The sequence below is a fragment of the Martes martes genome (assembly GCF_963455335.1).
Source record: "Martes martes genome assembly, chromosome: X".
Taxonomy (NCBI): Eukaryota; Metazoa; Chordata; class Mammalia; order Carnivora; family Mustelidae; genus Martes; species Martes martes.
The window spans coordinates 102,353,295-102,381,206 of NC_137897.1; the positions used below are offsets into that span (position 1 = coordinate 102,353,295).

At 41.8% G+C, this 27,912-nt stretch overlaps 1 protein-coding gene across 1 annotated transcript in view; it reads right to left on the minus strand.

Annotated features, from left to right (window-relative positions):
* LOC308337476 (fibrous sheath-interacting protein 2-like) overlaps nt 1-19,153 on the minus strand; it is a gene marked incomplete at both ends in the record, with an annotated part of 70,602 nt that extends 51,449 nt beyond the window's left edge. Inside the window, 10 exons of the mRNA XM_080795573.1 lie at nt 237-337; nt 3,908-3,973; nt 11,942-12,062; nt 12,489-12,599; nt 13,287-13,428; nt 14,534-14,673; nt 15,040-15,129; nt 15,834-15,995; nt 18,557-18,682; nt 19,055-19,153. Of these exons, the coding sequence (XP_080651699.1) occupies nt 237-337; nt 3,908-3,973; nt 11,942-12,062; nt 12,489-12,599; nt 13,287-13,428; nt 14,534-14,673; nt 15,040-15,129; nt 15,834-15,995; nt 18,557-18,682; nt 19,055-19,153 (1,158 nt within the window). The remainder of the gene's footprint in view (nt 1-236; nt 338-3,907; nt 3,974-11,941; nt 12,063-12,488; nt 12,600-13,286; nt 13,429-14,533; nt 14,674-15,039; nt 15,130-15,833; nt 15,996-18,556; nt 18,683-19,054) is intronic.
* Between the last annotated feature and the right edge of the window lie 8,759 nt (nt 19,154-27,912).

Consider the following 27,912-nt stretch of genomic DNA (forward strand, 5'->3'; position numbering starts at 1 on the left):
ACAAGTTCTCAGTAAACATTAGCTAGCATCAGTATCGTCAAATATTGAAGTCAGTTTCTGCTAAACTGTATGGTACATTTAGCATGAAGCTGACTCAGAACCTTCTCTGCTAGGGAGAGGAGCCAGACCTGTGTAGGACCCCATTATCTCTGACCAGTCAGTACCATGCCAGTGAAGAGGATATCCCATAGAAATAAGTTAACCAGATAAATTAATAATCAATACAAAGCATCTACCTTTAGTTCTGTTTTGTTTTTCTGTACATCTTGCTGAGAAGATATGAAGATTGATGATTTTTGGGTAGGAATCTTTATAAAACTATGAGAATGGCCTGGTTCTAAAAGTAAATGAAAGAGAAGTCATATAATTTTAAAACAATTTTATCAAAATGCAATTGAAGTACAAGAAACCACACACATTTAAAACATACCATTTGTTCCATTTTGACATATTTACAAACCCATGAAACCATTACCACAATCAAGATAAACATTTCCACCACCCCCCAAAGTGTCCTTGTTCCCCTTATACTTCATCCCTCTCTAGTTCTCCCTGTCTCCCGGGCAACCACCGATCTGCTGTCATTATAAATTGTTTGCATTTTCTAGAGTTTGCTATAAGTGGAATCAAACAGGATGTACTCTCTATCTCTCTGTTTTTTTGTTTTTTTTTTTTTTGGTCTGGCTTCCTTCATTTAGTATATTTATTTTGAGATTCATCAATATTGTTGCCTGCAACAATGGTCTGTTCCTTTTTCTTACTTCGTAGTATTTCACGGTATGGGAATGTACTACATTTTATCCATTGGCCCACTGAAGGGCATATAGGTTGTTTCCAGTTTTCTTGGGCTATTATGAATAATGCTGCTGTGAGTCTTTATGTGGACATATATTTTAATTTCTTTTGGGTACATACCTAGGAGGGGGATGGCTGGATCACATGGTAGTTTAACAAGTTAGGAAACTCTTTTCCACAGTCATTCAACCATTTTACACCCCAACCTGCAGTGCCTGAGTTCTAGCTGCTTCAAGTCCTTGCATATACTTAGTTAAATTCAGTTATTTAAGTTCTAGCTATCTTAATGGGTATGTAGTGGTATCTCATTGTGGTTTACTTTGTATTTCCCTAATGACTAATAATACTAAGCAGCATTTTCTTTTTTTTTTTTTTTAAGCAGCATTTTCACGGGCTTACTTGCCCATGTTTTTTTCCCCGTGTTTATTAGGTTGTTGCATTCTATATATTACATGTTTTTCTATATTTCACTTTTTTTTTTTTTACAGTAAGCATACCTTCTAGTGGTAGGTCTGGAGACCCATCTTTCATTGTGCTTACTTTAGGGGCTTGACAGTTGCAAAACAGCCATTATGCAACAGGGCTATTGTTTCAAAATTTTATGTTATTTTCTCATTTTTGACGCCCTAAGTACAAGAACTCTGCCCTAGTCTTCCATAGTCATCCACCTGCTTGGGGGTGGAACTAGGGGAGAGGAGGTTAGAATTTTTAACAGGAGGAATGCCACAATAAACACCCAAGTAATATTTAGCACCTGTCATTCAGAATAGGATGACATAGCCAAGACGGTGTGCTTTGCAAGCCATGCAGCTGTCTCGAGAACTCCCCAAAATTTAACCTTCTTTTTGTGTAGCAACAGACTGGAATACTTAGCTCAGAAAACTCTCTCTTAATGTATGGGAGACACCCTAGCCCACCAAGAGTCATCTGGACTCAGAAAGAAGATATGACTTAAGGAAAGGCTGGCGGGGGGGTGGGTTCACTCCTTTAATAGCTCAGAGATGGTGGGAAAGTGAAGGGTGGTGGGAGAGGCTGAAAAATAAAGAAATCAGATGAGGCTTCGCATTTTCTTACTTTGGGCCTTGGTTGCTTCAGACAAGTGAAGTTAGCACACAGAGAAAAGAACTGTTGCTCTGCTCCCCATTTAAGACTCTAGAATGAAATCTCTTAGGCTACCTCCCACTTGCTGCCTCCTCCTCCTCACCTGGGACATGGCCCAGAAACGCCGCAATATAGTATGGTCAAGTAGAGCAAGGCTTTCTCTGAGGTTGGTCCTTTCTCCCTCCCTTCCTTTCCTTCCCTCCCTTCCTTCTTTCTCCCTCTCTCTCTTTTTAAGTTCACTGTTAGTGATGTATCTAATTGACATATAAAATTGTAAGACCGTTAAGGTGTACATTGTGGTGATTTGATATACATATATATTGTGAAAGGACCCCATCCATTTAGTTAATTAACATTTTAAGTTCTGCTCTTAAGCAAATTCTAGTTATATACAGTGCTGTCAACTATAGTCACCATGTTTTCCATCAGGCCTTCAGACTTTATTCATCTTTATAGCTAAAGTTTGTACCTTTTTACTATTTCCTCTTCCTTTTGAGGTTTTGCTTGCTTAAGCCACTCTTGGTTCCTATGTGAAGAACATGGCCCAGAAAGTGCTGGAGAGTCTAGCTGGGGAGCTTGCCAAGAGGAGCCGACTGGGGTGGAGGTAAGAGGGCTCTGCCCTGAGTGGTTACAGAGCAACCAGCCAGAATGGACGTGGGATGGGAAAGCCCAGAGGGCTCTAAGCTCAGTGAGACCAGACCATGAGTCCTTGCACTGATGGCTGAATTCAACTGTGAATGCTAACAGGCTAAGCACTATCTCAGTGCAGGTAAGGACATCTCTCTGGAGACCAGAGGAGGCAGAAGACATTTCATCCAAGCACCATGACTTTATTCCACCTCCATGAGGTCGTGGAAGCCACTGTTCCCCGAACTTTAATGTGCATATAAAGCCCTGGGGATCTTGTGAAAATGCAGATTCTGATTCTGTAGGTCTGGGGTGGGGCCTGAGAATCTGCATCTCTGATGAGCTCTTTAGGTGATACCCATTCTCCTGACACGTAGAGGAGTAAGAACACAAGCCACACCTCTGACCCCAGACATGTGCACATCATCTTTGGGAAAGAGGCAGAAAGATGGGGGAGGCTCCCTGAAAGTCTGGGCCATTATGGGGACCTCACGAAGGCAAAGTCCAAAGGAGTATGCTAGAAAAATTGGTGACTGAGCAAGCAAGCAAAAGGAAGACGGGCACTTAGATCCGGCAAACAGCACTAGCCCTACATGTACTAAAGAAGCCTACTCAAGAAATAGGTTGACATTTTAGAACGACAACACCTGTTACTCTGTCAGGCTGTTCAAAAAGGAACAGGAGACGGAGAATGGGCAACAATGAGCAGCAGGCTCCACTGCTGCAGAAAAACACGTGGCAGAATAAAGTATTTCTGCTGCCAGCGAAGTGACAGAAGTCACTTCAGGACGGGAAAGTCCAAAGTCTGAGGAAGGGCAGGGTTTTGACAAGGAGCACTGCTTGGGGTCTTGGTCCTCACTAGGTCCCCAGGGCCACTGGCTTCAGGAACCTCCATGGCACCTCCAGTCAGCCATCTGCAAGGATGACCCTGCAGGGGAACGCAACACAAGACACGCAGGTGAAACCTTCCCTGGGAGGCGGAGGCCCAGCAAAGAGAGTGCACTAGGAGCCAGAGAGGAACAGGTTTAAAAAAAGTCCCTCGGGGTCTTGTTGGTAATGGAAAAGGACAGAAAGGAGATCAGGAACAGAGGCCCTGGAGAAGGAGGGCTCTGAACTGGGCTGTGGACTTGTCAGCTGCAAAATGTGGGCTGCACTGCTCCTGGGCATGTGGAGGCAGTGACATGGACTGAGCGTGTAATTAGGGAGTCAGCTCCAGTTGGCAAGAGAGGCTGACTATGGGATTTTTTTTTCCCCAAAATCCATCATTCACAACAGAGGGCAGAGGGAGGACTTCTCTGCGCTGTAAGCAGAAGAGGTCAGTGCCAAGTCCCATCTTCCCACATATCACTATTTTAGCACTTCTAACTGTAATCATTTCAATTACGTTTTTGTTCCTGGTGTGATTGCTGGTCACTGGCATTATCACTCGTTTTCTTCATCTTTGAAGAAGCTTAAAGAAACACAAGAACATATTTTTAAAATCATGGAAATGAGGGGTGCCTGGGTGGCTCAGTGGGTTGAGCCTCTGTCTTCAGCTCCGGTCATGATCTCAGGGTCCTCTGCTCAGCGGGGAGCCTGCTTCCCCCCTCTCGCTCTGCCTGCCTCTCTGCCGACTTGTGATCTCTCTCTCTCTGTCAAATAAATAAAATCTTTAAAAAATTTTTTTAAAAAGTCGTGGAAATGACAAAGTTATCCAAGATAGATTCTCTTTATTCTTTCGGGCTGGATAGGAGGAGAGCCATATGCTAATCTACACATAGAGCTGTAGGGAGCAATTGGAGAGGGTAAGTAGTGGGTGGGTTCTCAGTGGGAGGCACTTGTGTCCTCTAGGGGACATTAGGAAAGGTCTGGAGACATGGTGATTGTTATAGATGTGGTGAGAGAGGGGTTACTCCTGGCATCTAGTGGGCACAGGCCAGGGATGTTGCTGAACATTCCACAAGGCAAAGGACCGCCCCCACAACAGAGCACCATCCAGCCCAAAATGTCAGTAGCGGCAAGGTTGAGAAACCCGAGGAGAGATGCGATGGGGAAGCAGGCCAATTGCTTTTACAGTATTATCTTGTGTCATTAAAGCTATACTCGGGGAAACCGAGTTGTCTTCTGGGAGAAGGGAAAAGCTCCATCCCTCCAGCCCGCCCAATGAGAACATGGCCTTTTCTCTGTGTTGGGGGCCTGGGAGGGGGCGGGCACAGCAGTGCAGTAACCATGCTGGAGACCCCATGAGCGTGCTCGTGGTCATCCTTGGCTCTGCCTCTGAGCTCAATCAGAGGCAACAATGCGTGTGGACCTCAGCTGGGAAGGAGGTGACCTAAGTTCCTGTTTCTCATCATTGAGGTAGACAAAAGGATTCCAAACTGTGTGTGCTGACTGGATTTCTGCTCGAGTTTTAAGATGTGCACCCATGGGGCACCTGGGTGGTTCAGTCAGTTAGGGGTTCTGCCTTCAGCTCAAGGCGTGATCCCGCAGTGCTGGGATGGAGCCCTGGTGAGTGGGGCTCCTGCTTTTTCCTCTCCCTCTGGCCTTGCCCCAGCTTGCCTGTGGGCATGCTCACTCCTGCGCCCCAGCTCCCTCTCGCTCTCTCTCTCTCTCTGCGCTCTCTTTCTCTTGCAAATAAATAAATAAAATCTTAAAAAAAAAAAGGTGTGCATCCCTTTGGGTCTCCGTGGTGGAAGATGATGGCCTTATTATAGTGGTAGAAGTCTATTTCATATGTGGAAGAGCTCTCTTCATTCTGTCACCTACACGATACTGTGAATATGATTTCTTTTTTACATTTTCCTTTTTAAAAACCATTTGAGGTAGCCACTCTTTAAGATGCCTACCTGAAACTTTTTTCCTACCTAAAGCAGCAGTTAACAGTTAAAGACGAACGAAGCAATATAGCCACTGAAGTGATTTTTTAAAATTTATCACGTGTTGGTCACCATAAAATACATCATTAGCTTTTGATGCAGCGTTCCAAGATTCATTGTTTATGAAATGATTTTTTTTTATCCCAGAGACAGAGGTTACAGCCTTATCATTTCATTGAACTGTATCATGACCTCTTCTTCCTGACTCCCCTTTCCTAAACTTCCATTCTTTTCTTCCTTTCATATTGTCTGTTCTTACCGGCTTGTCCTTTAAAAACTTTCTCTTGCACACATTTTCTCTCTCATTTTTTTAAAAAAGGCCCTTTATATAGGGGCGCCTGGGTGGCTCAGTGGGTTAAGCCTCTGCCTTCGGCTCAGGTCATGATCTCAGGGTCCTGGGATCCAGCCCTGAGTCTGGATCAGCGCTGAGCGGGCAGTCTGCTTCTCCCCCACCTTCCGCCCCCCTCCCCCCATCCTGCCCTGCTCATGCTCTCTCTTTCTCTCTCAAATAAGTGAATAAGCAAATAAATAAATAACATCTTTTAAAAAGCCCTTTATTTTCTGTACTCCTTTTAAAACTTTTCTCTCTATTCCTTTTCCTCTCCCCTGCTTCCCTGCTCTCCTCTTCCCTGCACTATCCTGTCCTGCCCCGTCCTGTCCTGCCTAGTCCTGTCCTGCTCTATCTTACCTTCCCCCGCCCTATTTTATCCTACCCACCCACTCTTTCTGTTACTATTTACTGGCCCACTTTAAAAAAGTTTTCCATTTCCTTCCCTTTCTAACTCTCCCTTGTATGTACTCTTAACTGGTTTCTCCTTTTTCAAATCAGGCCTATCTATCTAGGTATCTCTATTTCTATCCATGTCTGCCTGTCATCTACCCACACTGACCTACCTAGATATCCATCCATCTTTATTATATTGTATCTTTTACTGACTTTCGTTTTTTGACGGACATAGAGGTGACACACACTTGACTTCTACTTTGTAAGTCCACCCCTCTCCCCGCCATCATACACAGCTGCCCTCGCTTTACTTATCAGCCCCCCCCCCCAACGTCTCCCTCTCTCTCCTCTCTAACAATTGCCTCTGGGGATTCATTGCTGTACACTTGTCTTTTCCCCCTCAACTCCCTACCCCCACTCTTCCTTCCTTTCATCCTCCTTCCCTTCTCTCCGCTGCATTCCTTCTCTCACCCCTCACCCCTCCATCCCTCCAGTCTCCATTTCTCTCTCCCTTCCTCCTTCCCTCTGCCCCCATTTCTCGCTCCCTCCTCCTCCCATTCTCTCTTTACTCTCTTTGTCTTGGCTCCACTTCCAAATCTTTTCCCTTTCCTTCTCTCCTCTCTTTCTCTCATTCTCCCTCTTCCATATGTTCTCCTGTAGTGGCTTCCAACTTTCCTTATCTTTCTAGCTACCACCTACCTCCCTACCATCTAGCTGTCATCGCTCCATCTTTATTTCAGTTTTTTAAAAAGATTTTATTTATTTATTTGACAGACAGAGATCACAAGTAGGCAGAGAGGCAGGCAGAGAGAGGAGGAAGCAGGCTCCCTGCGGAGCAGAGCGCCCAATGTGGGGCTCGATCCCAGGACCCTGGGATCATGACCTGAGCCGAAGGCAGAGGCTTTAACCCACTGAGCCACCCAGGCGCCCCAACAGTTTTTTTTTTAAAGATTTATTTATGTATTTGACAGACAGAGATCACAATTAGGCAGAGAGGCAGGCAGAGAGAGAGAGGAGGAAGCAGGCTCCCTGCCAAGCAGAGAGCCTGATGCGGGGCTCAATCCCAGGACCCTGGGATCATGACCTGAGCCGAAGGCAGAGGCTTAACGCACGGAGCCACCCAGGCGCCCCTTTATTTCAGTTCTTACGTGACTTTTGTTAGATCAGTTTCTCCTTCCTCTGTACTTCATGGTCTTACTAGCTCCTCCTTTTCAACTCCTCAGTGTCTCACTCTAATATTTGTTCTTCTTATTTTACTATCTTCCTAGCCCCACCCAGTTTAGAATTCTTCTCTTTCTTGCCTTCTTCTTTCCCTCTTTCCCCTCCCTGCCCTTCTACCTCTCTACCTCCATCTCCTGTGTCTATGGCTCCTTCCTGCTCCTTTCACTCTCCCCCTCTGTATTGCTTTGTGTCTTCTGCGAACCTGCACTTCCGCCTTCCCTCCTCCCTCCTTCCCTCCCAGCTTATCCCTACTTTTTGCCTTTCCTCTCTCCTCACCTCCTCCCTCCCTTCCTTTCTTCTTTTCCCTGCTAATTTCCTCCCTCCTTCCCTCCATTCTTCATATACTCCTTTATACTGGTTCCCCTTTGAAATTTCCCCCCCTCACTCTCTCCCGTTACCTTTTTTTTTTTTTTTTTGCCAGAGAGAGAGAGAGAGAGTACACACAAGCAGGCAGAGAGGCAGGCAGAGGCAGCGAGAGAAGCAGGCTCCCCGCCGAGCAAGGAACCTGATGCGGGACTCGATCCCAGGACCCCAGGACCACGACCCGAGCCGAAGGCAGCGGCTCAACCAACTGAGCCACCCGGGCGTCCTCTCCCGTTACCTTTTAATGTTGTCTTTTGTACGAGACCCTCCTCAGAAAATCCTGTCTACCTATCTGCGTGGTTCCCATCCATCCCTTCACCCTTATTTTTAAAAATTTTTTTAAAGATTTTATTTTATTTATTTGACAGAGAAAGTGCCAGGGGGAGCGGCAGGCAGAGGAAGAGGGACAGGCAGGCCCCCTGCTAAGGAGGGAGGCCAATACAGGGTTTGATCCCGGGACCCCAGGATCATGACCCAAGCCAAAGGCAGATGCTTAATAGCTGAGCCACCCAGACCCCCTCACCCTTATTTTTTTTTTTATCTGATTTCCCTTTAGATCTTTCTACCCTCAATTGCTCCCTTCCTCCCCCTTCCCTCCCTTTCTTCTGGATACCCTTTATTTCTCTTATTCCCTTTCTTTCATTGTCTCTTTTTCTTTCCTTTCTTTCCCTGCCTGCACGCCAGCCTTCCTTCTCCCTCTCTCTTCCCTTCCCTCCCCCTCCCTCTTGCTTCCTTTATCCTTCCTTTCCTCCTATTTGCTTCTTTCTTACCTTCATCCATCTGCTCACCTGCTCACCCTCTCTCTCCCTTCTGTGTCCCTTCCTTCAATTTCCCCTCCTCCTCCCTTTCTTCCTGTCATTCTTCTTTTACTCTTTTTACTACTCCTCTTTTTAAACTTTTTCCTCCTTCCCCTCTCTTTCTTTTTTTTAAGATTTTATTTATTTATTTTACAGAGAGAGAGAGGGAGAGAGATCACAAGTAGGCAGAGAGGCAGGCAGAGAGAGAGGAAGGGAAGCAGGCTCCTCGCTGAGCAAAGAGCCCAATGCGGGGCTGGATCCCAGGGCCCTGAGACCATGACCCGAGCGGAAGGCAGCGGCTTAACCCACTGAGCCACCCAGGCGCCCCCCCCTTTCTTTATGCATCTTTTGTCCTGTCTTCACTGCTGCTTTCCCCTATTTAAAAGTCAGTTTTTTGGGGGGTACCTGGGTGGCTCAGTGGGTTAAGAATCTGCCTTCGGATTGAGCCCCACAGCAGGCTTCCTGCTGAGTGGGGAGTCTGCTTCTTCATCTCCCTCTGCCCCTCCCCCTGCTCATGAGCCTGCTCTCTCTCTCAAATAAATAAATAAAATCTTTTAAAAAAATCAGTTTTTTTTTTCTACCTGTACACCTGCCTAGCTGGCTATCTATACAGCTATCAATCACCTTTCTGTCTTTATTTTACTGTCTTTCCTTACTTGCCTTCTAGTTATTTTTTTTAAGATTTTATTTATTTATTTGACAGAGAGAGACAGTGAGAGAGGGAACATGGGGGTGGGGGGGAAAGGTGGGAGAGGGAGAGGGAGAAGCAGGCTTCCCGCTGGGCATGGAGCCCGATGAGAGGCTCCATCCCAGTATCCTGGAATCACGACCTGAGCGGAAGGCAGATGCTTAACGACTGAGCCACCCAGGCACCCCTACTGACTTCTAGTTTTTAAATCTCTTGCATATCACAGTTGTACTTGATTTTCTTACTGCACTTGCCTTACACTCTCACACCCCTCCCCTGTAAGTAACATTTCCCTACTGACTCATTCTGTATAAACTTTTCTTCCTTTGCTTCTTCATGCTCCCTCCCTTCCTTTCACTTTTTTTTTTTTTTGTGGCTCATTGTAACAACTTTCCTTCTCTCTCTCTAATTTTGTGTGTTTTTTGTCCTGTCTTACTCCTGGTTTCTCCTATTTGAAATGCTGTCCATCTGTCGTCCGTCCATCCACCCACTACTGTTGAGCTGTCTCATCAATTTACTTGTCTTTATTTTACTCTTACTTTTAAGTAATTTCTTTTTTAAAAAAAAAAGATTTTATTTATTTATTCGACAGACAGAAATCACAAGTAGGCAGGGAGTCAGGCAGAGAGAGAGAGAGGGAAGCAGGCTCCCTGCTGTGCAGAGAGCCCGATGGGGGGCTCATCCCAGGACCCTAGCGTCATCCCTTTCAAAATTCTTTGCTTTCTTTCTCCTTCCCTCCCTCCATTCTGTCCTTCCATCTTTTCCTCCCTTCTTCAGCTGTCACACCCGCTTCCTTGAACGTCTTCCTAATTATCTTTTTTATGCTCCTTTCCTTCTTAGTGGATAGTACATTTAAAGTCCAGTGTTTTCTACGTATGTATCTCTGTATCTATTTTATTTTACTGTATTTATTAACTGATTTCTTCTTTTCGGATCTCAATCTCCCCCTCTCCTGTCCATGATTATATAATTTTCTCACGAGCTTCTTTTCAGCATCCTGTTTCTATCATGTCATAATCTTTGTAATTCCTTTGCCCAGACTCATCCCTTTTATGAATGTCTTTACTTCCTGCCCCTTCCTTCCCTTAATCTAGTCCCCTCCCCACTCCCCCCATTTTTTAAAATCTCATTATATTCACTACTTTAAATTATTTTTCTCTGTTTTTTTTTGTCCTGTCTTTATTACTGGCTTTTCTTTTTAAAAATCAGTTCTATCTACATGTCTGTATATGAATGTATGCATGTAAGTATGTGTAAATTGATTGATTGATCCATCCATTTAATTTTAATGTATTTTTAAATGGACTTCTTTTTTAAAAGTTTTTTAAGTAAGCTCTATGCCTAACATGGGGCTTGAACTCTTGACCCCAAGATAAAATCACGTGCTCTCCCAGCGGAGCCTGCCAGGCGCCCCTAAACTGACTTCTTTTTAAAATTTAATTCATTTATTTTATTTTTCCAGCGTTCCAAGATTCATTGTTTATGTGCCATACCCAGTGCTCCATGCAATACGTTCCCTCCTTTTTAGATCTCTCTTTCAAACTCCTTTGTTTCTCACTCTCACAATCTCTTTTTCTTTGGCTTTGTCCTACTGACATCTTTTAAACTTTATGCTCCGTCTTCCTTTCACTCTTGTCTTCCTTTCACTCTCTTCGTTCATTTACTTTTTCCCTGTATGTCTGTTTCTTCTCCCTTTTCTTTCACTCTTTTTTCTTTGATGGTTTGTTTTTCTTTTTCCTTTGTCTAGTCTGTCTCTAATCTCTTTGCCTTTGTTTTCCTCCCACCCCACTCATCCAGAGAGAGAGAGAGAGAGAGAGAGATAGTGAGTATGTGTGTGTGTTTTATTACTGGTTTCTTCTGTTCAGTTTTCTTTCTTTTTCTCTCTTACTCATTCTTTCCCTCTTCTTTTCTTCATTTCATTCTTTCTTTTTGTACCGTATTTCCTTACTGCCTTCTCCTTTTAAACATTTTTGGTCTTATTTTTTGTATCTATCTCTGTTTCATGCTTGGTATATTTTAAATGACTCTTCTTTTTTGTCTCCTTTAAAAAAAAACTTTTTTTTTCTCTTTCTCTTACTACCTTGCTCTCTTTCTGTTTTGTATAATTTTTTTCTTACTAGTCCTCAGTTAAAATTTTTTCTTTTTTAAAATATTTTTCTTTGTCTCCCTCTGCTTCAGTCTATTTTTTTGGTAATGTTTTTCTCTTACTCTCTCTGTTTGTCTCTCCCTTTATATACATTTTTCTCCCTCTCTGTCATCTTTTTTTTAATTGTCCCCTCTTACTGGCTCCCTTTTCATTAATTAATTTTTTAGAGAGAGACCACGCATGAGGGGGAGTGGGGAGTGGGGCAGAGAGGGAGAGGAAGAGAGTGAGAATGCCAAGCGGACTCCATGCCCAGCACGATCCCGACACAGGGCTTAATCTCATGACTCTGAGACTGACGGTGATCTGAGCTGAAATCAAGAGTCAGATGCTTCACCTCTTTACTGCACTGAGCCACCCAGGTACCCCAGGCTCCTTTTCGAATCTGTGGTACAGGCAGTGTTGCCTACTGAGCCACTTTACAGAAGTGGCTGTAACTGGGATGTGGCTTGCATAGTGCTTGGCACAGGTATTGTGAACTAGGATTTCCCTTTCCAAGGGTCTTCTGACCTCACCGCATAAACACACCGAGGTTTTTGTTTTTGTTTTGTTTTTACAAAGCCACCAATATTTAGTATATAGATATGCATCTTCTACTTAGATACCTTATCATTTATTGTCTCTCACCTTCTTTTTCATCCTGTCCTTTGTTTTCAAATACATTTTCTTCTGGTCTGTCTCTCTTAATGTCATCTCTTTGCATTTTTTGTAAATGATAAGCAATTTTTTTCTCTAGAAGCGCTTGTTTCTAAAATATTAAAAATATATATTTAACATTTAAAAATTTAATAGCAGCTTGCCACTGGAAATGCAAAACAGGTATTTCAAATATGATGGCTACTTGAAGGGCGCCCTCATTCCTATTTTGAGATTTCTGAAGTCACAATGAGTACAAAACTAAAAAGATAGTAAGGGATAAATTTCATTTTGCTGTCCAGCATGAAGAAGAATAAATTGTAACAACTAGACCCAATTTAAGTCATTGTGCCCTTTCTGGAGACTGGTCCCATTTCAGAGCAGTCCTTGAAGTCCAGGTTCAGACCAAACTGGGTTTCTCCATCAATAGCTGTCCTCGTGAGTTAAGGCCACTTTTGATAATTCACACTTTAAAATATCAAAATTGGCAAAAGCTTTCCCTCAAATAGCCCAAGTTATCAGTAAAAGCTCACTTTACCTTCCGGTGAGCTTCCTCCCTGACTTTTTGACGTTGTTCCTCAACTTTTGCTTCCCTTTTTACTTCGTCTCCAATCTTTGTCAGAAGTAACATTTCTTTTGTCTTCCATTCCTAAGGAGCACAATGTTATGGTAGTTAGCTGGGGTTCTGTTTCATTGTCTTTTTTTTTTTTTTTGTATTTTGTCAATAAGCAAATTAGATCAAGTCAAGGGCCTTACAAAAACTGGGAAAATCTTATGTTGGCTTTAGAATGGGCTTCTCTTACTGCTTTTTGATTGGGAATATGTTGGTGGATGCAATAGAATGGCAAAAGGAAGGAAATTATTTTGCTATTGGAAACTTACTTCAAGTATAAGCCTGGCTTCAAAGATGGATCTAAGATGTTGACAAGAGGGTTTTCTCTTATTGCCTAAGGGGCATATCATACATAATCTGTTGCCTTTAAATATATTTTGATAGAGAAGATAAATAAAGAGGCTTGTCTGAATTTTCAGAGAATATAGCCATGATTGTTTTTCACTAGGGTTAATTTCTAAAACTTTAAGACTAGATGAGGTGTTACTATAAATGCAATACAATTTGTGGTATCAATCTCACTATGTTAAGTAAAAGCTTGTCTATTAAAATAGTGATAAAAGATTAATAGTGGTTTATTCTTTAAATTATTATTTTTAATAGTGGTTTAATTTTTAGACCTGAAATAGCTTCAGGTAATTTGGTGGGACTGCTAAAACTGTTTATCAGTGCAACAACCATATGTAGTTTCCCCTCCAATGTTTAAAATTTGGTTTTCCTCACCTCTTCAATTTGTCTACGGAGACGAAGCTTTCTTCTAATGTGGTCCTGATGTTGTTGTCGTTCTTCCTTCATCCTGAGTATGCTCTGCTTTCCTGCCATGTGCTCAACCTTGCCTAATTCCCTACTAATCATATCTAAGTATCTAAAGAAAAGTGCAAATATAAGTGAAGGTAAATTGAGTGTTTCCCCTATGATGGTATTATCAGTTTTGATATTCTCAAACTACCTTCTGGGTTGCTTTTTAGTTCCTGAATATAGAAATTGTAGAGTTTTTCAGGGACCCTGAAGCTAATCTGATCCACCAGCTCACCATACTGTGCTAATTTTACCAGACCCTGTTATACAAGTCTGTTATTGTTGTAGGGACAATGGCAAAGTGTGGAACAGAGTGATTAAAAGCATTTTACGTAGAGATTACGTACAGCTCTGCAGTTTTGGGAATGTGAATTTGCAAAGACAGCTGAAACCAACTAAAACTGAGTTCAAAACACAAGTTGATTTGAATTTGCTTTAAAAATAAGTGGGTACTGGCCTCTCTGTAATTCCCACGTTCCTGAATGACCTTCCATGTACAGAGAGGTCTGCAGACTCCCAGTGTGGGACCTTGGTGGATCAGCATGTATTCTGGCATATCATGACATGAACTCATGGACTTTAAGAGGCAGGGGAAGGGGAACTGGCCCTTGGCCCTGATAAAGGAGAAAGAGAAAGAACTACAGCTCATCTCTGCCTCTTGGGGCAAGGGCTTGGCCTCTAAATAGTAACACTGAATGTGTGTGGGTGGTAGCTAAATGAACATACATAATTGATTGGGGAACAACACCTGTTTGTATTAGCATCAGATAAAGTTATAGGAACTCTCCCTTTCTGACCCTGCAGCGACTTCCTTCAACTTAATTTTGAAACATACTTAACACACCTTCTCTCTCTCTGCTACTATGGATGTGGGTTTCCGAAGCTCATGGATTTGGACTTTGGATTTCTTCAAATTCAGTTTGGCTTACCTCTTGGGCTTCTAGTAAGTCCAGTTTCTCCAGTAGAAACTCTCCCCGCAAGCCTTGGTACCAGGGGCTTCCCAATCCCACTACCTCTTAATCTCCTTTCCTTTCTCTCCACATTGAAATTATAGGGGCCTCAATAGTGTCTCATCCTTTTTTTGGGTCCTGATTTCAATTCTTTCTAGTACTTTTTATAGCTTTCTGGGGTCTATAACATGTCCATGAAATATGTATTGACTTCAGCCATACCTGTGCCTTATTATCAGCTCTTGGTCTGGAGTTGCTTGTGTATCTTCCTGTAACAGCCATTCTTGGAACTGTTCGTTTCCATAATTTTCATAGGCTCTTCTGGTTTCATACAATTTATTTACTTGTTTTTCAATCATTTTCTGAGAGAGAAAAAAAATCAAAATCTTTATACTGGCTAGAAATAAACCTGTCCTTTGATAGGCCCTCTTAAGTGTAGGGCTTGGGAAACCTTCTGTACTTTACAAATGGTTAATTCTTTTAACCTGCATTTAAGTCTAGTGTGGCTCCAATCCAGGTAAGTGAAAATTCTCTCTGTAAATTAAAGGCAAAGGTCTTATTTTTATCTCTTATAAATCGCTAGGGATCTTATTTGATTTGTTATCTTCATAATTCTAGGTCAGGTAATTATAAGTAAATATCCTGCAGAGAACCAAACCTTTCTTCCAAACCCTACATAAAAACTATCTTACAGACCCCAAATAAAACAAATTTAAGTATTAACTTACTTGTTCTCTTACATAGTTTCTTTCAAAGTCTAATTTTAAAGTGGTCAGATACTGCCTGTACTTATTCAATTCTTTCAAGGTACATATGACCTATAAAGGCAAAACCAAAAACCAAAGATATAAATAAAAAGTTGTAACAATCATCTTTCCAGAGAAGAGTGACACAGGAATATTCGTTTTAGTAACAATTTTAAGACCAAGGGTAATAGCGCATTTTGGTAGCAATTTGGAAAGCAGTATCTAAAATTGCTGTATCACCAGGAAATTTCTATCTAAATAGTATTATTTCAATAATATGGTTCACATCATAATCAGAAATGTACAATTCTCAATGTATTTGTTATTAAAACACCAGTATAATAATGACATTTAACACCCTCTAATTTATTTCATCATGCTGTTTTCTGCTAGGTTTCCATTTTGTCTCTAGTCTTCTCAAGAAGTATAGGAAATATTCCCTGATAGGTATACTGTGCTCTTATTACTTTTAAAGCCAGAGGAAAGTCACTACACTACAGCAGGGAGAAAATACCTAAATAAAAACATTTGTATGTATGTCTTTACATACTTGAATCATTTGGTGCTTATCTTTTGCTGTTTTCAAAAAAAAAAAGGTCAAGAAGGAACAAGTAGTCTTATTTAGAAATCCAAATATGAGTAATTAATTGAGTTTTCTAATAAATATTCTTTATTGTTTAACCAAAGCTGATACAGGCTCCTAGTGAAGTACAGAACTGAGGGTCTATCAAGTCCCTAGGTTTCTACGGGTTAACAGGAAGGAGGCTTCAACCTACTTTATTATTGCTGGTGATGTAACCGCCCTTCTTTAATCTCCTTAAGATATCCTTTCGCTTATGGTATGCTTTTAAATGGGGATCATGCAGGCTTTTATAGCTGGTTTCCAAAAGTCGGCAGTAAGGATCACTCAGGTTAAAGTCATAAGAAGGGTGATAAAGCTGCAAACACACGGATTCAAAAGTATTACATGTGTAAAACGAATGAAACTGCACTTTTAAACCTCAAGTTGTTGAAATGACTAGGTTGGTCAGTGAAAATAAAACGTGCAAGCAGAACCTGAGGTGAGGGAATCCGGAAAATGAATTGATTAAGGTAAATCTAACTGCCTCTCTCTTCCCCTCTCCTCTACCAGAGCTGTCTTTAGGCTGGTGGTGGTAGCCTCAACCTCTGTCTAATTCATGAACACTGAGGTGTGGCCTTAAGAGTCCTGCAGAGCAGGTAGGATGCTTTATATGTGGGCAGGGGGGAAAGACGAGAGAGGCAGGAAAGGGTTCTAGCTTTCTTCTTCCATTTAGAAGCTTCCTTTTAAAATTTCTGACTGCTGGACTGATGCCAGCCTCTTGTCTTTCCTAACGAATCTATATCAGGAAACTGGATTCCCTTAGTACCAATGTTTCCTTAAAAAGGCAGAGAAAGACATCCTTATGGACAATGATTTAATTCACAGTGAGACTAGACAGGAAGCCCATATCTTTCCTAGAAGAGAAGTGATCAAAAGTGATGGCAGTTGAAACACTGCTGCAATTAGCGGACTGATTATTGCTGCTTCTTTTAGATGTTGACTTTTGTTGGTAAGAGATGTGTTGACTAACCCTGGGCTACTAACCTATCAAGAAAGAGACAAATCCATTTGTTGAGGCCAGGTTAAGCTTTCTATTGTCAATTACAATAATTGGTTTCCCTGAACTGAAGAGTCTATTATATCATCACTATATGCCAGTGGGAGGTCACTAGGGAGACTTTTAGAAGTATGTAAATTGTTCTTTTCACTTAACATGTTATCTTTTCTTGAGAGCAGAATGTCTAAGTTAATTGGCAAAGTATTTACTATTAGCATTCAATAAAAACAATTTTAGGAGTTTGTGAACAGTTGCTACCTAAGTATAGTATACTAATAAGCAAATTAATTTATAAATACATTATCTGAGAATAAGTTTGGTATCAGAATGTTGTATAGGGTCACTTGTCAGGTTTGGATTAATGGATAGCTAAAGACAGGTAGGTAACATTGCTACCATTTTAATTTGACAGAAAAAAAGACAGTCAAGTACCATCATTTTGCTTCTATCTGCATTCAGAACAACATGAAGGACCTTTAAGTTCCCTGTTTCTGTAGTGATCTGCTAAAGTAGTCTGCAGTTGAGGAAGCAGCAAGGTCAAGTAATAGAGTGTGGCCTAAGAGTCAGGAGACAGTGGTTCTGGTTTGAACTCTGCTATTATCTACCTGTGACATTAGATAAATCCTAGGTTCACCTTACAAGGTGGTCATGAGGGTAAAATGAGTTTAAAAAAAAAAACACCTAAAGGTGTAAAATATTAACTCTTACTTTCTTGAGGAGCTCCTGCTAAAAGACAAAGATCCCACAAAGTTAGTGTTCAGGGTAGCTGAATGTAGTGCCTGATCATGATCAAATGCATATATTTTGGGGTAATCAATATAATAAAGTACAGAGATAATCAGTATAATTTAGCATAGAAAAATCTGGAAATAAGAAGTAGTTAACAAGTGAACAACAGGAACAGAATAGAATTATAGCAAATAGAAGATGTTTGAGGAAAAAAACCCCAACAGATTGGGCTACAGTTACAAAGTAGGAAGCAGTGTTATTACTAGTAGTGAAATAGGTTTTGAATATGTTTCAGGAAAGCTAATTTGCGGGAATGTGACTCAGTCAATTTCTGTGAGGTTGGCATTTATTTAGTAGAACACTATGTTTTCAAAAGAGAAACTCTATTATAGTTTTCCAGCAATAGAACCTAAAAAAGTCATATATATCAAACAATTATCAGAAATACCAAGAAGCCCCTATTCATCCTTGATGCCGTGCTAGACAGTGCAAGAGTAAGGAAATTAGAATTATTCCTGTAGAATCTTTTGCTATTGTTATCAAAACACATTCTCAACTAGAAAGTTCTGAACCTCCTTCAGGCTTGGCCTAAATTATGGACAGAGCACAGGGTGTTAGGCAGAGGACTTAAAATGTGTAACAATATGAGTGCAGCACACTGCATCACTAACAGTGCTGATTCAGCGCTGAGTAAGATAGTGCAGACCAAGGGCATGTAAATTCTACGGAAAGATAGTTGGGTGTTGTAACACTTGGGAAAGGCTTTGTATAGTAGCTCTTAAAGGATGGCTCAGACTGAAGGTCAGAAAGGAGAGAAGAATGCCTGCCAGGTTGTGGGAGCCAGGTGGACAAAGGCATTGATGTAAAAATTAGCAACATAAGTGTAGGTAGGCAGAAAAGACCCCGCTCAATCTTTGGGAACTGCAGCTCTGGGCTGGAGATAAGGCTGAACTGGATGGCTGAGGCAGATCATGCGGTCTTCCATCATTAAAGTGAAGCTCAGGCACTAATCACTTCAATTCATTTAACTTAACTGGGTGTGTTAAGTGGAAGTTGACTCAAAGCGAAATCATAGCAGTGTTTCAAGTTTAATAGGGAGCTATTGAAAAGGGTAAAGAAAATCACTTAAGCACTATTAAAACTCAGTTTACCTTTTCACTTATATTTGTAGTATAGAATATATTGTTGCTTCCTGGGATAATAGGCAACTTGACCCCAAGAGGAAGATCCAATAGATTAGCTGCTCCGACCTCCGGAATGTCTTTTTTGTGTGAGCCCTGTCAGGTATAGTGAGTAAGTCTGGCTATTTTTAAGAACTGTTCTTTTAGTTTACACCCATCTACTCACATTAAAATGGGCGAATACCTCCAAGGACACCAAAGAATTGTACACTCGGGATTGAAGGAGCCCGCCCTGCTGACAACCCGGAAGGCCTCCAGCTTCCCCCGGTTACCAGCCCAATCTCTTGGCCGAGGTCAGCTCTCGCTACTGGCTGCGGGCCCTGGGAGTCTGAAGCTGAGTGGTCGAGCACCCGCCCTCTTCCCCCACACCTCTCTCCGATGAGGTCTCCGCCCCTTCCGTCCGCCCCCCTTCCCGAGACCCCGCCCAGGAGCAAGGAGGAGGGTGACTACCGATTCGCCGCCACTCACGGTGTCGCAGTGCTCTCTGTCGCGTGTTAGGCTGCTGGCCGCCGCCTTAGTGGCAGCGCCTTCAGCAGCCTTGTAGCAGTTGCTGAGGTACAGATCCATGGCCGTCGGTCAGCCCCCAGGGTTCCGGGAGCTGGGGCTGCAAGCCGTCTTCGTTTCTCCTCTTAACTCACACCTTTCCGGCTCTACACTCTGATCAAGTTTGGGCTGCCAAGAAGGTGGTCGCCAGGGTAACGCGTTCCCTAAGCCACGCCCCCCACTGTGCGGTGGTCCGTCCTGGAGGTCTTACGTCCTCAACGCGCAGAGGCCCCTGGGAGGAGAAAGGGATCGCGGACTGTTGGCCGCTCGAGCTGCGCCCCTCCCACCTTTGGCGCATGCGAAGGTCTAAGAGCCTCAGAGTTTGGCGAATGTCCAAAGGTGTGGTGCGGGAGCGCGCGGTGGAGATTAGGTTTCTTTCTGAGAGCAACACCCCTCATTTGAAGATTTTAATTCTTTGTCAGAGAGAGGCAGAGTATAAGCAGGGGGCAGTAGCAGGCAGAGGGAGAAGCAGGCTCCCTGCTGAGCAAGGAGCCCCGCGGGGTACTCCATCCCAGGACCCTGGGATCAGGACCTGTGCCAAAGGTAGACATTTAACCGACTGAGGCGCCCAGGCGTTTCCAACACCCCTTATTTATACTAAGCCGGAATGTACCAACTTTTATCAGTGGGTAGCTGGCTGTAATTCTTACAATTCATCCTGGCCCCCCAACAAGCTATGTAATTCTGTTCAATACATGTCCACCAGTAATTGTGTAGTTTTTCCTAGGGCCAGAGGCCTGACTTTCCACATCAGCTGACTTTATAGACACCATGACCCCTCCTTCCCTAGGTATACTCTCTCCAGTTTCCACATAGGACACAATAACTTTTTTAGGGCTCAATGCTTTCTTCCCTTGTCTTCCCTTTTCCTGTCTTGGGCTCTTCATCTCTCTGGCCTGATCTCCCTTCCTTCCTCCCCCTTTCTCCTATTTCTTTCTATCTTCTCATTAGCTTAGACAACATTTCTTGAGTGCCGGCCCTATGCCAGACACTGTGCTGGGTGCTGAGGATACAACAGTGAGTAACACAATCCCTGCTGCCTAGGAGTTCACCAGATGGTAAATACATTCAGGGCTGGTGTGTCAAGAGTTTGTACTTTGTCTCCGTGTCTTTTTATGCATCTTTTTATTGTGATTAAAAAAAAAACACCTGGCAAAACATAAAATTCACCATCTTAATCATTTTAACTGTACTGTTCAGTACATTCACATTGTGCAACAGATCTCCAGAAGTTTTTCATTTTCCAAAACTGAAACTCTATACCCATTAAACAACTCTCCTTTCTTCCCTTCCCCCCAGGTCTTGGTAACCCTTTCTGTTTCTATGAATTTGACTATTTCAGATACCTTATGTAAGTGGTATAAGTGGAATCACATGCTATTTGTCTTTTTGTGATTGGCTTATTTCACTTAGCATAATGTCCTCCAGGTTTATTCATGTTGTACCATATGGTAGGATTTTTTTCCTTTTTAGGACTGAATAATATTACATTGTATGTATACACCACATTTTCTTTATCCATTCAACCATCAATGAACGTTTATGTTGCTTCCACCTCTTGGCTGTTGTGACTAGTGCTGCCATGAACGTGGGTGTACAGATGTCTCTTTGAAAACCTACTTCAAAGTTTTCTTAGCTATATACTCAGAAGTGGAATTGCTGAATCATGTGATAATTCTATTTCTAATTTTTTGAGGAATCTCTGTACTGTTTTCCATAGTGGTTGCACCATTTTACAGTCTCACCAGCAGTACACAAGGGTTCTAATTTCTTCATGTCCTCACTATTATTTTCTGTTTGTTTTTTTCTCATTTTTTAGACAGTGGCTTTCTTAATGGGGTGAGGTGATAGCTCATTGTGGTTTTGATTTGCATTTCTCTGATGACTAGTGAGCAGCTTTTCATATGCTTGTTGGCCATTTTTTAATCTCCATATGTTTGGTCTACTTCTTTGTTCTCTTGGGCATTTAGTAATGATAACTACCATTTATTGAGAATTGACTAATTTCAGGTGCTATGCTAAATACTCTTTTAATCCTCACAACACCTCATATGTGTTTGCTCCATCTCTGTAGATGAAGACATTGCTTAAAATGGTAATGGCTATTATGTGATGGAACTGAGATTTGAATCCAAGTTAACTGACTCCAAAAGCTGTATTTTCTTTGTCTTTTTTATTTTGGAACACAATAATCAAAAAACTCTCAACAAACAAAAGTCCAGGACCAAGTGACTTCAGAGGTGAATTCTATTGAACTGGTTCAATTTCATTGCTAGTAATAAGTCTGTCCAAATTTTCTATTTTTTTCCTGATTCCATTTTGGAAGGTTATGTGTTTCTAGGAATTTATCTATTTCTTCTAGGTTGGTTAATTTCTGGCATATAGTATTTCATGAAATTCTCTCATAATCCTCTGTATTTCTTTGGTGTCAGTTGTTATTTCTCCTCCTTCATTTCTTTTTTTTTTTAAGGATCTTTTTAAAATTTATTTGACAGAGTGAGAGAGATCACAAGTAGGCAGAGCCACAGGCAGAGAGAGAGAGGGAAGTAGGCTCCCTGCTGAGCAGAGAGCCAGATTTGGGGCTCGATCCCAGGACCCTGAGATCATGACCTGAGCTCAAGGCAGAGGCTCAACCCACTGAGCCACCCAGGTGCCCCTTCTGATTTTATTTATTTGTGTCCTCTCTCTGATGAATCTGACTAAAGTTTTATCAATTTTGTTGATTTTTCATAGAATCAGCTTTGGGTTTCATTGATCTGTTCTACATTTTTTAGGTCTCTCTATCATTTATTTATGATCTAATTTTTATTATTCCTTCCTTCCACTGACTTCGGGATTTTTTTCTTCTTTTTCTAGCTCCTTTAGGTATAAGGTTAAATTGAGATTTTTCTTGCTTCTTTAGATAGGTTGTATTGCTATAATAGTCCCTCTTAGAATAGCTTTTGCTGCATCCCAAAGATTTTGGACTGTTAAAGTTTCATTTTCATTTGTCTCCATGTATTCTTTTACTTTTTGATTTCTTGGTTGACCCATTTATTGTTTAGTAGCATGTTATGTAACCTCTATGTGTTTGTGCTTTTCCTAGATTTTTTCTTGTGGTTAATTTCTAGTTTTATACCCTTGTGGTTGGAAAGGATGCATAATATGATTTCAATCTTTTTGAATTTGTTGAGGCTTGTTTGGGCCTAACCTGTGATCTATTCTGGAGAATGTTCCATGTGCACCTGAAAATAATGTGGATTCTGCTGGTTTTGGATGGAATGTTCTGAATATATCTGTTAAATCCATCTGGCCCAGTGTGTCATGCAAAGTCACTATTTCCTTGTTGATTTTCTGTCTGGACTTCCTTTATGTCTGTTAATAGTTGTTTTATGTATTTGAGTGCTCCTGTGTTGGGTGCATAAATATCAACAATTGTTATATAGTCTTGTTGCATTGTTCCCTTTATGATTATGTAGTGTCATTGTTTGTCTCTTGTTACAGTCTGTTTTAGTCTATTTTGTCTAATATAGATATTGCTACCCCAGCTTTCTTTTCACTTCCATTTTGGTGGTAAATATTTTTCCATCCTTTCAGTTTCAACCTGCATGTGTTTTTAGGTCTGAAATGAATCTCTTATAGGCAGCATATAGATGGATCTCATCTTTCTATCTATTCAGCCACTTACGTCTTTTGATTGGAGCATTTAGTCTATTTCCAATTGAACTAAGTATTAACAGGTGTGTACTCATTGTTGATTTGTTACTTGTTTTATGATTGTTTTTGTAGTTCTTCTCTATTCCTTTCTTTTCTGGCTCTCTTCCCTTGTGGTTTGATGGCTTTATTTAGCAATATGCTTCGATTCCTTCCTCTTTATTTTTGCATATCTATTACTGGTTTTTTGATTTGTTGTTATGACAAATTCCTTACCAATGACATATTCCTTACCAGTATGTTGACGTATAACATCCTATGCAGAGGGGTGCCTGGGTGGCTCAGTCAATTAAGCATCTGCCTTTGGCTCAGGTCATGATCATGGGGTGATGGGATTGAGCCCCACGTTGGGCTCCTTGTTTGGCAGGGAGTCTGCTTCTCCATCTCCCTCTGCCTGCTGCTCCCCCTGCTTGTGCTATCTCTCTCTGTCAAATAAATAAATAAAAATCTTTTTTAAAAAGTCCTATGCATATAACTATCTATATAAGTTGGTGGTTGCTTAAGTTTGAACCCCTTCTAAAGGGACTACATTTTTACTACCCCTATGTTTTATGTATATGATGTCCTACTTTACATCCTTTAATTTTGTGAATCTCTTGACTGATTTTTATGGATATAATTGATTCTGCTGCTTTTGTGCTTTAACCTTCATACTGGTTTTATAAGTGATTAATCTATTACTTTTATTATGTTCCTATATACCTGTGAAATTTTTTCCTTTCCTAATTTTCTTACTCCTAATTATGGCCTTTTCTTTCCACTCAAAGAATTCTCCTTAACATTTCTTATAAGGCTGGTTTAGTGGTGATGAACTCCTTTAGTTTTTGTTTAGGAAACTATGTCTGCTTCTCTTATGAATGATAGTATTGCTCGATAGAGTATTCTTGGTTGCAGGTTTTTTCCCTCTCAGCACTTTGAATATAGCATGCCACTTTCTTCTGGCCTGCAAAATTTCAGCTAAAAAAATCAGTTGATAGTCTTATGGGATTTCCCTTGTATGTAATTTTTTCCCCTTGCTGCCTTTAAAATTCTCTCTTTATCATCACTTTTTGCCATTTTAATTATTATGTGTCTTGGTGTGGACCTCTTTGGGTTGCTTTTGTTGGGGGCTCTCTTTACCTCCTGGTTTTGGATGTTTATTTCCTTCCCCAGATTACAGAAATTTTCAGCTATTATTTCTTCAAATAAATTTTCTGTTCTCTTTTCTCTCTTCCTTCTGGGATCCCCATAATGTGAATGTTAAAATGTTTGATGATGTTGCTGAGTTCCCTTAACCTATACTCATTTTTTATTATACTTTTTTCATTTTGCTGTTTAGCTTGTTTGCTATTATTTTGTCTTCCAGCTTGCTGATCCATTTTTCTGCTTCCTCTAAGCTACTATTGATTCCCTCTGGTGTACTTTTAATTTCAACTATTGGGTTCTTTATCTCTGATTGGTTCTTTTTTATATTTTCTCTTTGTCGAAGGTCTCACTGAGATCCTCCACTCTTTTCTCAAGTCCAGTAAGTATCCTTATGACCATTACTTTGAATTCTCCATCGAGCATATTGCTTATTTCTGCTCCCTTTGGCTCTTTCGCTTTGATTTTGTTCTGTTCTTTTATTTTGGACATATTCCTCTATGTCCTCATTTTGTCCAGCTCTCTGTGTTTGTTTCTATTAGAATAGCCAGCTATGTATCCTGATCTCAAAAGTAGTGTCCTTGTGAAGAGATCCTTTAGTGCCGCATAGTGCAGCGTTCCCTGTTCACCTGAACCAGGTGCTTCAGGGGTGTCTCCTATGTGTGTTGCATGTGTCCGACTCTTGTGGCTGAGCTGCCTTTGCCTTTAGTCCAGTCAGCTGCAGTGACCCATGTTGTCTGTTGTGGGCAGGGTTTTGTCCCTCTGCCCTTAAGGGGCCAGTCTGAGGCTGCTTTGGGCTTATAGTTGAATCAGACCAGTTGCCTGCCCTCAGCTCATCTGAAGGGGCTGTGGTGGCGCCAAACTGCAGGGCACTTTCCCTGCGTTGACCCCTGAGTGACTTTTTGTGTGTGTGTGTGAGTGTGGCCTGCAGTCAGACCAGATGACTGCCCCCTGTCTGTCAGGTTTGCAGTGATCCCAAACTATAGGGCTTTCTCTATGTGCTGCCCCCAGTGAGGTTTTTGTTGGTGGGTAGGGCCAGCAATCAGATGAGATGTCTGCCCCCACCTGTTGCTTGGGCTGCAGTTGAAGTGATATATGTGGTTATCTTCCCCTCGCCCCATTGCAGGAGTCACTTTGGAGTGGCACTGGTCACTGTCACGGCTGCTTGCACATGAGACTCCACTTTGGAGGGACTCCTGCTGAGTGGGGCAGTTCGGATGGAGTGGATCCTCAGGAGAATGCACGGTTGGGGTTTGCAGTATTGGCAAGCTAGGTGGAGAGTGTTCATGCTGGTTCCCAGATGTGTCTGGGTCCAGGCTGGGAGGAACAGGGAGAGCAATGTTGCCCTTCAACTCTTTAGTTCTTGGAGAAGTCTCCTAAAGATTTGTGCCCTCCCAGCATATGTTCTGAGATTAGTAAATAAATTTCCTTCCCATATACCCCAGATACTTTTCAAACTGCTTCTTCTATGCTGTATCTCTCAGAGGTTGTCTGTTATGCTGTCTCTTTAAGGGTGAGGACTTATTTTCCTATAACCCTCTGGCTGCCCATGAGCCAAGGCTGCTGATTTTTAAGGTACCCAGAATTAAGCCCTACTGATTGTATAAACTAGTGAAGTTAAGCCCTACTGGTTTGCAAAGCCAAATGTTAACGGGGACTTGTCTTCCCAGTGTAGTTCTTCCATGTGTGGGGTGCCTGGTGTGTTGTCTCTTCCTCTCCCTTCTCCATGATTGTGGTGTCCCTCCCACTTGTGGTTAGTCTCCCCAAGAGTTTGATTCCCAGCTGGGTCTCTGCCCCTCCTACCTTCTTGATATGGCCTCCTCTTTATGATTAACTGGGCAGAGTCTGTTTTTGGGTTGTTTTCTGAGTTAGTTGTACTGATGTGGCTGTAATCTATGTGTATCCATGGGATGAAGTGAGTTTAGGTTCCTCCTACTCTGCCATTTTCCCAGACTCCCTCCAAAAGCTGCATTATTAATCAATGCACTGCACCCTTGCATGTGTTCTTATTTTAATTTCACATATATAATTAAAACTTCTACGTTTAAAACTCTAGCCTGGTGATATACTCTCCTGCAAGCCAAACATTTCTACATAGATGTCTGACAAGCAACTGAAATTGACTTAGTCAAAATTCAACTCTACCTCCCCTCAGTGAAATATAACAAAACGAAGGCCTCATCATTCTTCCTGTATTTCCTCTTTCAGTGACTGGTACCACTTCTATCCAAGCTAGAAACCAGAGAATGCTCCTAGATGCCTCTATTTCTCTGCAGCTTTGACATTCAATCTATCCCAGAGTCCTGCCATTTTTATCTCCTAAATATTTCCTGTATCTCTTCCCTCCTTGCCATTCCTTCTACCACTGCTCCGGATAAGTCACTCATCATTTTTTTGTCTTCACTATTATCATAACCTCATTATATCTCTTCCATCTTTCACCTCTCCAACCCATCTTTCATTTTACCATCAAAGTGATTTTTCTAAATCGCAAACTGATCATGTCTCTCCCCTGCTTAAAATGTCTAATGATGCTCAGGAAGAATGAAAGCTAAGCATAAAATATCTTTGCAGCATGGTCTTCCAAGACACTATTGCTATACCACTTCTCAAAATTGACCCTACAGTAATACAGAACTGGTTTTAGTTGGTCCTCTGCATGCAGCCTGCTAGTTTATAACTCTGTACGTTTGCTCATGTTGTCTCTTCTGCCTTGCATGACTATGTTCCTTTTTTGCATGGTTAATTCTGGGGCCTCAGTTGGAATGACTGGGATAACTGGGTTCTCTCTTCATGAGTTTTTTATATTTTTGTCCTCTAGCAGATGAGGCCATGCTTCTTCACATAGTGGTCGTACGGGTCCCAGCGTTGAGAAAGGGCAAGCTCCAAAGTACAAGTACTTTCAAGACTGTTATTGAATCACATCGGTCAAAGCAAGTCACAGGTTCAGCCTAGGAGAAGACTAACCACGGGCATGGATATGGAGAGGTGTTGTTCATTGGAGGTGGTTAATATAACAGTATAGCACATTCTACCCTCTGGTCCTTGTGGTTCATGTTCCTCTTATATGCAAAATCTACTTACCTTTCCCAAGACCCCAAAAGTTTTACCCTATTATAACATCAGCTCCAAAGTCCAGGATTTGTCATCTACAGTTATATCCAGAGGTAGCTTCTTGTTATTCCAGAGTACTATGAACTATGAACAATTTGCATTACTTACTATTACTATGTAACAAGTTACCCCTCTACTTAGTGTCTTAAAACAATACAAAACCACTTATTACTTCTTTGTCTTCTGTTTTGGACAGGGCACCAGAAGGTATAGCTTTTCTCTGTTCTGTGATGTCTAGGGTTTCAGCTGGAAGACTTGAAGGTGGAGGATGGAATCATCTTAAAGCTTTGTTCACTCACATGTGTGACAGTTGATACTAGGTGTTGGCTAGGAGCCTGTCTGAGGTTGTCAGCCAGAACACCCACACCTAGTCTCTCCATATTGACTGGGCTTCCTCACAACATGGTATCTGGATTCCAAGGGCAGAGAGAGAGAGAGAGAGAGAGAGCGCTAGACAGATGGACATAGCATGCACCAGGCGAAAGCTATGCTGTCTTTTATGAGCTAGCCCCAGAAGTCATGCAGCATCGCTTCCACCACATTTTATTAATTGAGGCGGTTACAAAAGTCCCCCCAGGCTCATGAGGGAAGGAACAGAGATGCCACCAGCTCAAGGTGTTGGCACGGCCGTGCTCCCTCTGAAGCCTTCAGAGGAGTCTTTCCTTAGTCTTCCTAGCTTCTGGTGGTTTGCAGGAAATTTTCAGTGTTCATTGGCTTGCAGCTGCATAACTGCAGTCTCTGCTTTTGTTGTCACATGGAATTCTCCTGGTGTGTCTCTGTCTTTATGTAGTCATCATCTTTTTTTTTTTTTAAAGATTTTATTCATTTATTTGACAGACAGATCACAAGTAGGC